Below are 15,295 nucleotides of genomic sequence, written 5' to 3' on the forward strand. Positions count from 1 at the left end.
AACATGGTTTCTGGAGAATTGTAGCGGGGTTGAGGGGCAGCTGGGGTTTGGGATTCTTATGTTGGTTTTTGTCAGTACTACTTGTATACTATGTTGATAGCAGGGTGGGATTACCACCACTAGGAAAAACAAGAGAGTTCACTGCGTTGATGAAGGTGGAATACACTGCTGAAAAAATTGAAGGAAAAATACTTAAAAACTAAAGCGTGTTTTATTAAAATCTTAATTTTAAGATGATGTTCATAAAATCGGAAGTTACATTTAATTAAATGTTTACTGCCCAGTTAGTGAAGATTCTTAGTCTGTACTAGTTAATATCTATTTAAAACATTTTGTATTGAATGCCTTATTAATTATGGTTGGCTTCAGATTTTGTGCTCTTAAACCAAAACATGCAATTTTTTATACTAGAAACAAAATAGAATTGTCCTACTTTTGGAAGAGGAAACTAAATATGTAATTGCATGCTAAATCATTGGGTTGCTCCAAGTATTTAATTTGAGCCAGTGGTTGCTTGTGGGGACCACCAACACTAATTTATGGGGACTAGCACTTATTTTTCTGAATAAGACATTTACTGCGAGCAAGAGAGAAGAAAACCAAACAAATCAGAAAGACTGAAGAAAATTCATAAAAGGAGAAAGCAAGAACCTACAAGAGTCAGATATAAGGGGCAGGAGGTGCTTTAAGCGGATTAAAGAGGCATGAGGTTTATTCAAGATTATGCAAGCCTGAGTATTGGCGTGCAAACATTTAATTGCAATGGCTGTGGCATCAGCATTCATTTTTTTTTTAATTAAGCACTGGTTGCGTCCCTTTCTGACCCCACTACTGGTGGTTCGGATGAGCTCCGAAATCCTTGCAGCAACAGTACCACTGAGGATGCTACTGATTCCTTTTTTCACTTTTAAAATTACATGTTGTGATCTAATTTGTCAGTCAGCACTCATACAGGAAACATACAAAATAGAAACAGAATCAACCTCTTGTGCTTTGTTCAAACAACATCAACTATAGAGCCATTATAGAAGCCTAATTAGCATGCACAACATATCTGACATTTATTTGCATAATAATTTCAAAAACCTCTTACCCTCTCAATACTCTCTGGTACAGCTTTAACAAATAATAATTCCAAGATGGAAACCACAAGATAAGTAAAACCAAGTCTCTGAAGGACTCCAGGAATGCGAACATTGTTCCATGATACTATGAAAGGCAAAGAAATAAAGGAATGATGCAAAACAAATAAACATTTGGTGAACATATAGTACGCAAAACACGATCAATATATCAATGCATAGCTGCATCATAACAATAGTCCATAAGACTAGGTATGGACACATTTATAACCAAAGACTTTATAATGTGATCAAGAAGCTCAGCTTTTCAAGAAATATGTACTGGAGTCAAACACGGCTAATAGAACTTGTGGAGGGAACCTTTGCCAAATATTTCAAGTGACTGGATACCAACCACATCCTCATCACTCCATGCTACATTGAAGACACTAAGAAATTATACAAACATCTGCTGATTTGATATCCGGAATGTGAGAATTGCTCGGAGTCAGGGATTCTCAAACATTCTGTTGATATGACACCATTTCCTTTCAGTAACCCGCAGTCCATATTTGAAAGTCTTGTGAAATCTCTAACTCACATTTCAACATTACTAGTTTTATTCTGCCTTATTGCTTCATCTTCCCCTTCCTTAAGCAACCACATCACAGTTTGTTTGGAGTCCTCTTTGGCCTCAGCCTTTGGTTTTGCAATACCCTACTGTCATGAATATGACTGTCATTTCGACAGGGGTAGGACAAATAAAGGTTTGGGATTACTAAACCTGTTTTCGGGGATTTAGAAGCAAAGACATCAAACCACCAACAAAACTATTTACTTAGTGTTATGTATAGCATGAAGTGTTAACAATTCATAAATGTATTATACTTGTGAATATTTGCAGTGAATAAAGCACCGAATGTTTTAATAACTTGGAATTTGCTTAGGCTACTTGCTGGCCACAATCACTGGTTCAAAGTAAAGAAGTATTAAGCTAAGTTTGATAAATGAGGGGTCATAAGAGTAGTGAATAAGTCAAACATCGCTACAAGATGGATCTCTGATCCGGTCAAAATATTAAAATCTGCTTTGTAGTCATTCTGACCTTTGTCATCTGACATAACACGTCTATACTCTCTTCCTCTGTGCATATTTGCACGTCCAGACTGTCTTTATTGGTCTTCTGACATGAAAACTATTTCGTAAATTGCTGCAACGTATGTGAATGTTGCTTTATGCAGTGTCTGCTATAGAACACTTTAAAGTGGATGCTATTCAGTGTGAAATGCTTGGATAATGTGATTATGTAACATCATAGTCTCGTCCAAATAACAACCAAACACTGCCTTTGTCAAAAATAAATTACATGTCTTTACCTCCTTCTAAGCTTTGGTTGCAGGGTGCTTTGGGTTTGTCTGCAGCCTTATGTTTCAGTCCGGGTTGCTTTTCCTCCATTTTTTTTGTTGGGCCAAGGGGCATTTGTTGCATGTTGGCCTCTTGCCATTTCTTGGCTCAGGACATCAATGTATGTGTGATAGTGGTAGACAGCTGTCGGGTGAAACCATTCCAATTTGGCAATTGTGTACTCTCCAGAGGCTCCGGAATGTGACTCAACACTGCTGGACGGCGATCTTTGCAAGCAAAGGTGCACAATATATGCATAAAGAGTTCTAGGATCTGTAGCCTTTACAATATCTAACATGAATCATGATTTTAGTGCACTATTGCACCAAGCACAGGTAGGTAAGTTCATATGTTATACTGACTCTTGACCTATAATAATTAGCTAAATGTTCCCATTATGCTCCCATCAAGACTGACCTCATAGATAATAGATCACTGGCCTGTAGGAACCCTAAGGTTACTAGGTAACACACATGCCTTTAGTCCATTTACAATACAGCGACTTAAGTAAGATCTTATAAGTCCATGATCCAGCTGAGATTCCCTGCACTCTAACAATCAGATAAGAGGAAGTACCCATTTAGGGCTTTCTAAGCTAAAACCTCTAAAAAAAACACTTTATTCCATCTGTCACTATAATGTATTGGCTACGTTTCTTTTTCCACTTCTTCCTCAAGTCATGCATACAGTTGACATTTCTTTTTATCTTGAAATACTTTTCCTGGTGCCAAGATTTAGGTTTTGTACTCCAGATTAGAGGTTAGATTACTACCAATGATTATTTATACTGGTCCATGTAGCACTGACTCACACCTAAGGTGTTGCAGAAGAGAATATTTTTATGAGTGCTGAATTTATAGATTGACTGGGAGGGGGTTATGGTTAATAAAGGTTTGGTTGAAGGGCTGGCCCCTACAACCTTCCTTTGATACTGCACTCAGGAATGATCTCTCAGTAGTAGACAGATGCCATATTTGCTGTAGAGTTTCATCCACAAGAGTGTATCACGAGACATGCTTGTCTGATTATTTATGCTACATATGGCAAACTTTAAAGGTTTTTACTGCATTGTCTTGTAATTTTATTACCATTAATAAAAAGATAACTTCGCTTTCTGTGCTATTTTTAACTATAGCGATGTGACCTTGAAGCGCATCTTTCCCTTCTGGTTGCAATAAAAAAGCATCCACTTCTCAGCAGGAAACCCCAGTTTTTACAGCACTCCTAGTTTACACAGACAGTGCAAGTTTTAAAATACTTCCAAGTAATATTCCCACTAAAAGAAGTATTTCAAGAGTCTTGGATAAAACACGTCCACAAAATCCACCCTACACCGCGCTTAAGCCTTTCCAATCACTATTTAGGAGAGTCTGGATTTACCTTCCATGAACAATGCCTCCTGCTTGATGATTAAATGTCCCTTTTCCTTCCCTCTAGTATCCTTTCATTTTTTCTTTCTTTCTTTCTCACTTCCCTTCTTTCACCTCTTTCCCCCTGCTGATGTATTCTATTTGCCGAGCCATGCAAGCTCATACATGATTTTGTTGGGATACATCTTAATGTTCCATCTGTCCCATGTTCCTGGGTTCTATACTTAATTTTTGATGAATTTGCAATATCGGTTATCTGTCATGCATTTATCTGACCATTTTTATATAATAACTTTGAAATCTTTTTATCCAAATCCAGTAGTTCTTTGTTAGATAGTCCTTTTTAATTCCTGATTACTATATATTTATTTCTGATTCTTAAGTATTGCTATTGTATAACAATTGTATTTCTTTTTACCTAAAGCAATACAAATATATTCAAACAAAAAAAATGTGCACAAGCGATGGCACACCTCTGTAACTCGTTCAAGTAAAATTGGAAAAGTGTAATTGTTAGTTCTAGTTTATTGTGTGTTGATTTTAAAATGAATGGTTTAGTATTCGGCTTATATATTTTGGCTAAATAATCATTTACACTTATTGTACTGATCATAGAAAAGTCATAAGGCTTGGCTCAAGTTAAAGAGATCAGGACTGATTCCACAGGTTCTATCAAACTTACAAGTTGGCACTGCAGCTGTTAAGATCAGCCATAACTCGTGTCAAATACTAAAGACTACACATCTAGCTCAACTTTGTTTTTTTCCGCGACCAATGTTAAGCCTATTGGGCTTACTTGCTGGATTGTATCTATTCACCACCTGTGCCCCTTGTGTTGACCATGCTTCAGAGGCCATTTGGCGACCACCCTTGAGTATCACCATTCAGTGCCTCGAGGGCTGTGAGAAAGGAGGGTGTTGACTAATTTCCTGAGCTTCTCTGAATCTCTATGTGTACATAGTATATGAGATCACAGTTGTACCTATCCAAGACTGAGAAGAATAAAGCAGATTGTAACAGCAGTTTGTCAGTGAGAAAGGAGCGGCCCAGAGCACGTTTTTTTAACATACTTATTTTAATTGTTCATAAACTTCACCAACTTATCATACTTTTTATTACCCCCAGAAAGGTGCGATCAATACGGTAATCACTGCAAATTCTCCTACGTATTTCCATGGTGCCACTCATGCATGCTGGTGTTTCTGCAAATGCATACAAACCAATAGTTTCCACTCATAGGAGCTCAAAACCTCCCCTTGCCCTGCAAAATCAGTTATTAATTTAAACCATACATGCAGGTCCTGTGAAGCGTTCGCATGCCTCCTTTCTGCACACATTCTGATCTCCTCAGGTTCTGTTCACTCCAACTCTTTCAATACATCCTCCGTCCATTGGGATATGTCAATAATCATGCTATCTAATTACTATATGCCGCCTGGCTAACACCAGGGCAAGAAGCGCAAACCTGTGCCAAGCTTCTTTACTTTTGGATTTTGGTACAAGCCTCAAGAGGCACTGTCGAAAGCTCAAAAGAAAGTCTCCAAAAGCATTCCCATTACTTCCTTACCTTGGACACAATCACACCCCAATATAGTTGTAACATGATGCACAATCATGTCACATGGAGGAAGGCAGATCCACACTTATCCATGAAACAAAATTAAAAAGACAAATATGTTTGTCTTTTTGAGCGAACGCAGCATGGCTGCCTATGTGAGCACTGTCTGTGCAACGCTTGGAATTAAACAGCTTTCAAACACTGTTTCTAGGACCAGGTGGACTAAAGGATTTGTGATCACAAAGCCTCTCATTCACCAAATCACTGGGTTTGCAACCACAAAATCTCGGTTTGCTGTGTACAAACCTGATTTACAAGCCGGAAAAGTTTTTCTGACTCGTAAAATGGATTTGTGACTGACAATAAATCACAATATGGAAGGGGTGTAAAAAGGGCATTCCTTCCAAATCGTGATGTAGTATGGTATGTGTTCAGGGGTTTGCGACAGCAATTCGAGCAGCAAAACTGTAAGAAGTTACCAATGCCTCAAAGAAGGTGCTAATTAATTTGCAAAGGAGAAGAGGTCCCTTTCGGACCCTTCCTCTCTGGGAACTGGACTGCCAACCTCAGGAGGAGTAGGCAGTCATCCATCTGACCACTGCCTGTTGTTCTTGATGTTTTTCTAAATGGATTTTTTTTATTTAAGCAGCACAGGTTCCTCTAGGGAACACGGACTGCTTTGTAAAAACATACATTTTTTTCTTTGGAAATGCAAATAAAGGGATGGTGGTATGCGGTCGCTTGTTGGCCGCCATCCCTGTGTTTGTAGCCAACCACAGAGATTTGCAAATTGTCACCAGCCTAATTAATATTCATTGGGCAGGTCATTTTGTGTCAACCCCCACCCCCCAACCAGCGCACAAATAGTAATTTTGCACATCAGCCTAATAGTAGATATGGGTTGGAAAAAGTAAGTGAACAATTTTTAACCAATATCATAGTACATTCTGGCCCTTAGTCTGGTATCCAAGCTATAGGATACTGAATGCGTGGGAGTATGAGCCACCTAGAATATAAGCTTAAAAATAATGAAGTCAAACTAAAATGCTTAGAAAGCTCCATTGGCCATTTAGGGCACGAGAGTACTGCACGCTATTTACACTTTCTTGGATGATTACAGATTACTCTCTCTACTCATCATACATTTGATAATGGAACAAGTAATTATGTGGTATGGGGAGGCTGAAATGGCACTGATCCTACAAAATACAGTTAGATTAAAAATATTACGAAGGTTAAAGGGTAACTACCAAAGTATAATCTAGTATCTTGAATTGTATAGATATTGAGACCAGCATGATTAGCAATACCATAGACAATATGGGAACTTTCAAAGTTTCTACCACTTTGGCTTCTGAGTTTTATGAATTTTATAATAGGAATATAACATAAACCACCAGGAAGCAGAAGAAGAGGATGTTTGACCCGAATCCTCTGAATGTTGGTTGCACTGTGAAAAATCTCCCAATGTTTCCTCTAGTGTCCAATAAAATTCTGAGTTTATTTCTGCATGCGCTGTCAAATTTACAGAGGTTTCGTATGAAGCATCAGCATGGGTTGATTATCATATAAGTATGCACGAGGGAAACTGATGAGGAGGTAATTAATTTGTGGCCTACCAGTACTCTTCATTTCTCCAATTCTTCCACCCCAATCCTCTCCACACCCTTTCTCCCTTATTTCTTCTCTGGACATGTTCTTTCTGTATTTTTTAAAGCTTTAGAATAGATGTTCTCTGTGTAGAGAAAGGAGGAGATGTACAGAGGAATAGCAAGCTCTGCGGACTTAATGGATATGGGAGAGAGACACTGTTCAAGGTGAGGGGAGAGTCCTTCTTCCCAGTTAGTGGGAGGAGGGTATTCTGTCCCTGGAGGCTGAAAACCTTACATAAGAAAACACTGGGGTACAGAAAAACGAACAAGGATGTAATAATTTATTATGGACGAAATACCTTTGAGGTCTCCCATGTGTGCATACGTTATCCTTGTATTGATGTGGTTCAATTTGCCTGTTACAGACTTCTGTACACTGTTCAGAATGTACGTTAATGTGAAACATCGTGTCATAGTATCATCTCAAGAGGATATATTCAGTAATCAAAAGCTTATGTCTTTAAAGAACTCTATCTATTTTCACATGTAGTGAAATGCAGAGACCCCTCTAGTCAATTTTAAACTTGTTTAACAGGCAATAAATAGTGTTATTTGGCTGCTCTGTATACATTTATAGCTGCCAGACACCTTCAGTTTTATAGGTTATTGTATTGTGTCTCACAAACCCAACCCCATTTCTTTGATCCAAAGAGGTTTCCTTTTTAGGTCTCGGCCTAGAGACGCGCGAAGCGCGTTCTCAGCAGAGAACTATTGTAATCGTGTCAGCCGCCAAAGCCGCCAAAAAAGAGACAAGAGCTGGGCACGCGCCCAGCATTCCTAATGGGAGAGGGAGCGACAAGTGCTGGCCACGCGCGGATTTAGTCGCGCGCACGCTCACGGCGCCAGCATCCCCGCCACGCGCCGATCACTGCTCTCTTCCTGGCCGGCATCGAGAAGTTTCGCAACGCAGTGAGGGCACTGAAGGTAGGTGCTTGTTTAATTAGACTTTGCTATCTATTTTATTTCTTCTCATTAATGCAAGCGCCAGGATGCCCTTGGGGTGACAGTAAAGCGCTATATAAATATACAAATAAATAAATATAAATAATGTGTGTGGGCTGCTTTTAGCCGGGAAGAACATTTTGAGCTACACAGAGTTCCAGTCTGTTTTAAAGGTGTTTTTTAATCAGACAGTATTTTTTATTAGCGTGACTGAAGAGAAGTACGCTTTTTAATCAAAGTTATTGCAGCTAAGTTTAAAAACATTATAATGAGCCCTGGAGTCCTTGTTGGTGGTTCATTATACTGCTTCGTGTCCACGGTGATTCGGCGCAATGCTTTGTCCCGTTAGTACGTCAGTCCGTTGCTGTCTCATTGGCCTTTCATTGCCCTGCTGTTTCTAATTGGTGGGCAGTGCTTTTCTCCCTGTCAGTGGTGGTTCAGCACACTGCGTGGCCCCATTAGTATGTGTGCAGGCAGAAGGTGTGTTCTGCTCTGGAGAGGCCTTGGGAATGAATGGGCAGTATCCGTTCTCTTGCAGAGGGCCTTCCACTCTTCCTGGCATGAGTTCACCCAGCGTGTCAATGCAAGATGGGTCTTTTTGGGGATATTCAATGGTGCGCGCAGATCTGCTGAAGGACAGGGCCTAGCACAAACATAAAACGGTTTAAAATCTCAATAAAGCAGATTATAGCTTTCCGCATCGCGGATTCCCAAAAACACACATTGGCGCCTCGTTGAACACAGCGACCTTGCGGGTGTTTCGGCGGGACGTAGGTTTGGTGGATGGGCGCCGGCTGCTTTGAACACAAGCGGCCTACTGGAATACAGTGCCCACCTCCTTCTTCTGGGGACCAATAGGACATCTTTGTCCCCTGTTACTTTGTTATTATTACAGAACATGTATAAGATGTTCAAACACATGAATCCTTGAAGAGTTTTCACTGCCTATATTCAGGATTCCAACCTGACCTAGTCCCGACCCAATAAATAGACACATAGAGGTACAACCCGGTTTGTTCCATACTGAATGAGAAAAGGAAACATCAGAAATTTAATACATCAAAAAGTGCACAATGGACGATTGAATCTGTGAACACGTGGTCCAGACTCTTTAATCTCGGCATACTCTCACTCCTTATGGGACAGCTTATATTTATAAAAGCCCTGAAGAAGTCCCAGCTTGGGACGAAATGCGTCGGCTGTACATTGTTTTTTAATACATTGAAAATAAAGATCATTTGAAGATTAACAACATCCTGTCAATGCAAAACGTCCTTTTTTCTTGCTTATTAATAGCATTGGAATGTGTTCATTGTTTTTTGTGGTGCACCTTTGCAGTTGTTCAACTTGTATATAATTCCATAAGGAATCAGCACAGTAACGATGGGTGCTAGTCAGTGTGCACACACTTCCCTCTAGTCATCTTGGGGTGTATTATTATTTGGGGTGAAAAATAGTCAGGTGCTGACATTAGGAAGGGTCCGTCGTTGTACCTTTGGTATTCGCCTCGTTGATATGTGCATGTTTGAGTCCGGCTGGGGTGGTGGGTAGGGTTGGTGGGCGGAAAGGTAGCGGTTGCTAAGGGGGGGGGGAGGGGGCAGGTCCCTGGTTAGAAATACAGACACCTCCCCCTGGGGGACTCCACAGACATGACCTTCAGGGTCTGCGACATTGTCTAATGGGGAGCGGGAAAACGGATGGTGAAACATTCACACGACATATAATTGGGCCGCATCACACTTATAAATCAAGCCAGTGCGCACTGAGGCGGCCGGACATGTGGCTAGCATAAGCCCTCTTATGACCAGACCTCGGAGAGAAGGCAAACAGACTGCTTTATGAAGGGGCAACCTTTTATCAGAGCCCTGAAACCCGACTAGTAAAACACATTAAATAGCAGAGGCTTCCATGGGGGCCCGGACACCCTTGACTCTCCTCCGGATTCTTAAATTGACATTACATTACTGTGTGTGTGTGTGAGAGGCTCTGTATGTGAGACACTGTGTGTGTGAGACTGTTTGTGTGAGACTGTGTGAGAGACTGTGAGAGACTGTGTGTGTGAGACTGTGTGTGTGTGTGAGACTGTGTGTGACACTGTGTTTGTGAGACACTGTGTGTGTGTGACACTGTGTGTGTGAGAGAGACTGTGTGTGTGTGAGAGACTGTGTGTGTGTAGGACTGTGTGTGTGTGAGACTGTGTGTGTGTGAGACTGTGTGAGACTGTTTGTGTGAGACTGTGTGTGACACTGTGTGTGACACTGTGTGTGTGACACTGTGTGCGACACTGTGTGTGTGTGTGACACTGTGAGTGTGAGACTCAGTGTGTGTGAGACACTGTGTGTGACACTGTGTGTATGAGACACTGTATGAGTGAGACACTGTCACTCTCTACTACTCTCTACTCACTCTCTACTACTCTCTACTCACTCTCTACTACTCGCTACTACTCACTCTCTATGACTCACTCTCTACTACACTCTCTACTACTATTCACTGCTCTCTACTACACTCTACTACTCTCTACTACTCACTTTCTACTACTCTACTACTCACTCTCTACTACTCACTCTCTACTACTCACTCTCTACTACTCACTCTCTATTACTCATGCTTTACTACTCTCTACTACTCACTCTCTACTACTCTCTACTACTCACTCTCTACTACTCACTTTGTACTACTCACACTCTACTACTCTCTACTACTTTACTCATTCTCTACTACTCTCTACTAATCACTCTCCAATCACCCTACTACACTCTACTACTTACTCTCTACTACTCTCTACTACTCTACTATCTACTACTCATTCTCTACTTGAAGTCTGGGGAGAAAGAAATGCTAACAGCCTTATTTTCAAGAACTGATGGGCAATAACAGTGATTAATTACCTGCTGCCTCTTTGTGGCATTTACCCGCGGCTCAGTCCATAATAGTGTGAATGCGTATTGAACAGCTGTTTTGCAGATATTATTTATTAGCAAAATAAAAGATAGAGCAGAAGTGGATGAAGTTTTTTGACAACAAGATTATAGTTCGAGATTACCCCAAAAAGGTCAACCATGACATAAAAAGAAAGCTATTAACTTACATGGTCCAAGGCAATAATTTGGATTTATAATTAGAACTCCAATAATGAATAGTTGAAAACTCCGCCATATAATTTTGCGCAAAAGCTTCCCTTTAGAACAACCCTTTTGCAGCAGAGAATTCAGGGATAGAGAAATTGATGTTCCCATGATGAACACAAACCTAAAATAGCAAACAAAGCTTGTTGAGTGCTGCAGTTATAAAATAAATTCAGACACAACGTAGTTTTATTCGGAATGTAACAGACTAAGCATACCAAAGTTGAATAACGAGCAGGTTTACTTTTTATAACTGCACTGTCTGGCTTACATGTGACGATCTGCACAGATGTGACGTGGACCAGAGAAAATTGGTGCAACTTCATCATGGTTTTACTCACAAATACATGTACTTTTTCCAACTGCTTTAGTTCACGTTATAAACTGCCTGCTAGTTATAGTGATCAATTGCAGAATATTAGTCTATCTCTTTCCACCTTTCAATGCCAATAAGATAAAACGTTCTTCATTGTAAATCAGGCGCTTCAAATCTGTGTCTACTATTAATCTCGATGCAAAAGGGTTTTTTTTTTTTTAAAAAGAAAGAAAACGACGTTTAACATACAAAACCTAAGAGCACAGGAAATGTAAACTTTAAGGTGGCATGAGGATAGAAAATTATCTGACACAACTTCGAATGGATATGCAACATTTTCATTGACTCTAAAAGCATACGTTTTGTTCTAATAATAAATACACATTTACCTTTTATACTATACAATATGTTCCACTGTACTGCACATATAGGGGAAAACTACAAAATACATCACAAAGAAACTGATCATGATTGCAATACTCATGAGTAGGAAGAATTGAGAAACTTGTGAATAACACACTTTGAAAGAGGAGCTATAGTAGCTTCTGCGAACAGTGACATACCTTAAACTTAAGCCTTTTACATCAGGCTACTACAAATAAGGCTGTCATTCTGTGCCCACGAGCTTAACGTTTGACATACTGCATGCCTCCCCATCATGATCAAGGAGTAGACAATCAGCACATTCACTAAGTTTACTTTGCACTAGTATTTTGTGATTACAAATTCTAGAATGTTTTTGTGTCTAATAGTCATAAAATGTTTTTACGTAGCTAAGGCCATATGTACAAAGGCATTTAGGAAATGCAATTACCATCAATGTGTATCAGGTGGTAACCAGGTGAAAACTATAAAAAAAAAAGTCACCCAAAATGCATCTGGCTCTTTCAGAATGGCAGCTCTGTATGTCTTGGGGCGGAGGATGAGGATTTTGGCTGGTAGGTAGAGAAGGAAGAGATGACGGGAGAGGATATTTATGTTGAGGATCGCCCTGTTTGAACAGACTGAAGAGGAGATAATTGAGATGTACATACTAAGTAGTGAAGTAATTCTGGATTCAATTGCAGTTACAACTTCAGCTTTAGATCCCAACAGTCAGAAGCAATACAATCCCACCACATGTGCAGGTACTGGGTTGTCTACACCTTTTAGCTTCTAGAAGTTACAAGGGAGTCATAGCAGTGACAGGGATAGTGTCACAAAGTGTTTTTATAGGTTTTCCACAGGTTTCTGGACATCATGGTTAGCAATGTGAACCAATATATGTATTTTCCAATATTTCCAACAAACCAAACTAATGTTTTACTGGGTAGGTCAATTTCCCAATGTAATTGGTTGAATGTATGGAACACATATTGCCATATGTCTCCCCTTTGTAAATGAATTCATTTATAGAAACAGAAAAGCACACACTCAATCAATGTACAGGTAGTGTGTGATGCCACATGTATCATAACTGACCTTGCAGCTAGATTTCCAGGCTGCACACGTGACTCCTTTATGTTCTGCCACAGTCGAATAAATAACCAGCTGTCTTAGGTTGATTTTGGGGATGGTTTTTTACTTGAATTGCAAACTCAATTAATACAGTGTGTTTGTAAAATGACCTAATAGTCTATCCTTCTAATACTATTTTAGGAGACAGTGTATATGCCTTGCGCCCTTGGATCCTGACACCATACGTGCATCCAACAACCAGAAGTGAAAGGCAGTACTACAGGGCATATAAGACAAACCGATCAAGAATTGAACGTACCTTTGGAAAATTCAAGTCTCGATTCAGATGTCTCCACAAAATTGGTGGCGCACTACTCTACATGCCAAAGATCCGTTGTAAAGTCACTGCCACATTGCCTTTCTCCACAACATAGTCATGAAGAAGGGACTGTTCACCATCAACATAGAGCCAGAATCAGACTCAGATGACAAACTATCACCACTAAAGATTCAGCAGGACTGGACACGTGCAGCAGAGGGTCGAGCTCAACGTACAGAGATCACCAACAACTATTTTTAAGGTAAGAACGATGATTACATCTAAAAAATAGACAACACACATGAAGGTAATGTTTTGTGCATGACTGAAAGTTAGCCTTTTATTTAGGTTGTAACAATGTAATTCTTCATCATTAACTGTATTATTATAGGATTTTTTTTTTTAAAGCAACTAAGTTTTAAAACACAAACATAAGAAAGTAGTCTCATACATCTGAATGTCTACAAAAGTGACTTTTTATGGCCTCTGGTGTTGGTCACCTTCTCAGCAGGACTTAGCTGTGTAGGTGGGGATATATCTGTCCCAGATGTGTGTTGGGAGTGTTTACCTGGTAAAGCATCCATCTGGCACAGATATGGCACTGAGGCTAGAGCCATCCTCAATTTCAGGTGGAAGCGAGAAGTTCGGGACAGACAGCTTATGTATCAGCATGTTTTGCAGAGCTGTGGTTACTTAGACCAGCTTCCCACGTGCAACATCTTGGAAACAGTGCCCCATGTCGTTTTGAATATTGATAGTTCTCCCGGCAAGAGTTGTGGCAAAGGCCAATCGAATGATAGATTTAGTGAAAGCATCACTGCAGTTGGCCAGGTCGGCAAGTCACTATGTGATGCGTAACAGCACAGTAATCATATTCCCAGACTACACCCTAGCAGTTAAAAGGCTCTGTGCATCTTTTCTCAGTGTGAAACACAAGCTGCACAGCATGGGCTTCAAGTAAATAAGTAAATCCTACTATTTCCAGCTAAGCTGTGAATCACTTTGGTTCCAAAACTGTGTACCGTGGCTCCCTGGGGAGCCATCAAATCTAGCAAGGGGAGCCACACACCAAGCACTTTAGTGCATTTAATGATGAAGGATCTGTTGGCTTCGGTTAAACTAATTAGACTTAAACGCATGATGTAGATGATCTGGAAGTGACAAGCCTAAAACTGGAAACATAGTGCTTAATTGATGGCATGTCGAGGAAGATGACGTCCACATTTCACTGGATTCCCACATTCCAACACTCCCAAAGTAAGTGGAAGAAGCCGATTTATCTTGTTAGACTCGTTGATAGATTAGGTTTTTACCAAATGCATTTTACAACAACGCAAGTTATCAGGAAAGTAAAGTTGTCCTGTCTCTCAAACACACTACTATTAAGTATTGACATGTGTACTTGAACCAGTACACATTTCTTTCAGTACACACATTTCCAGACAGGCCTGCTCTGTCCATGAGCACAGGGAAGTAAAACATCATATACTGCACAATGCCAACATTTGGAAGCAAGAAAGAGGGACGTAAAAAAAAATATATATATATATTTATTTGACTTGTATTGATTTGGAGGCAATTTTAGGGACGAGAAACCTAAAACAAAGCAGTATGTGGTTCAAAAAACTATTAAATCACCCTGCTCAGAAAAGTGTGTTGGCACGTATGCCATAGGTAGAAATGGAAGTGCATGCAAATATTCTTCAAGCGCAGAAACACTTTTGCAATGGGGCCTACGTGCATAGGGGTGCTATCTAGTACTGTAAGTCGGATTAAAAAAAAAGTTTGAGAGGGTTCTCTAAAAAAGGCATGGGTAAAGAAGTGTAACTAGGAATATTTTATTGTGTGGCCTTAGTAATACGAAATCATTATAATACCTTTATCAGTTTCATCCCAATTACTTTCAGGGAGAAATGAGCAACTACTCCTGAGGCTGGTCTTATATCCCCCCCCACCCTCCAAAAAAAAGTAATAATAGGGAGCGACGGCCAATGGGTCAAGGGAGCCGAGAGTCGAAAAAGTTTGGGAATCACTGACTTACGACAACAAATAATACTTCTTCACAGACCCAACGGAGGCCTGGGACTGGGTAGAGAGTCATGACTCCT

General features: G+C 40.1%; 1 protein-coding gene across 2 annotated transcripts in view; it reads right to left on the reverse strand.

Moving 5' to 3' along the window:
• The window catches only part of HGSNAT (heparan-alpha-glucosaminide N-acetyltransferase), a 355,722-nt gene that overhangs the window by 172,865 nt on the left and 167,562 nt on the right, over positions 1-15,295 (reverse strand). For both annotated transcript variants that reach the window (XM_078659862.1, XM_078659863.1), the window contains 2 exons: positions 11,079-11,239; positions 1,094-1,209 (listed from right to left, as the gene is read on the reverse strand). In XM_078659862.1, coding sequence (XP_078515988.1) covers positions 1,094-1,209; positions 11,079-11,239 — 277 coding nt within the window. The remainder of the gene's footprint in view (positions 1-1,093; positions 1,210-11,078; positions 11,240-15,295) is intronic.

Source organism: Lissotriton helveticus, chromosome 9 (assembly GCF_964261635.1).
Source record: "Lissotriton helveticus chromosome 9, aLisHel1.1, whole genome shotgun sequence".
Taxonomy (NCBI): domain Eukaryota; kingdom Metazoa; phylum Chordata; class Amphibia; order Caudata; family Salamandridae; genus Lissotriton; species Lissotriton helveticus.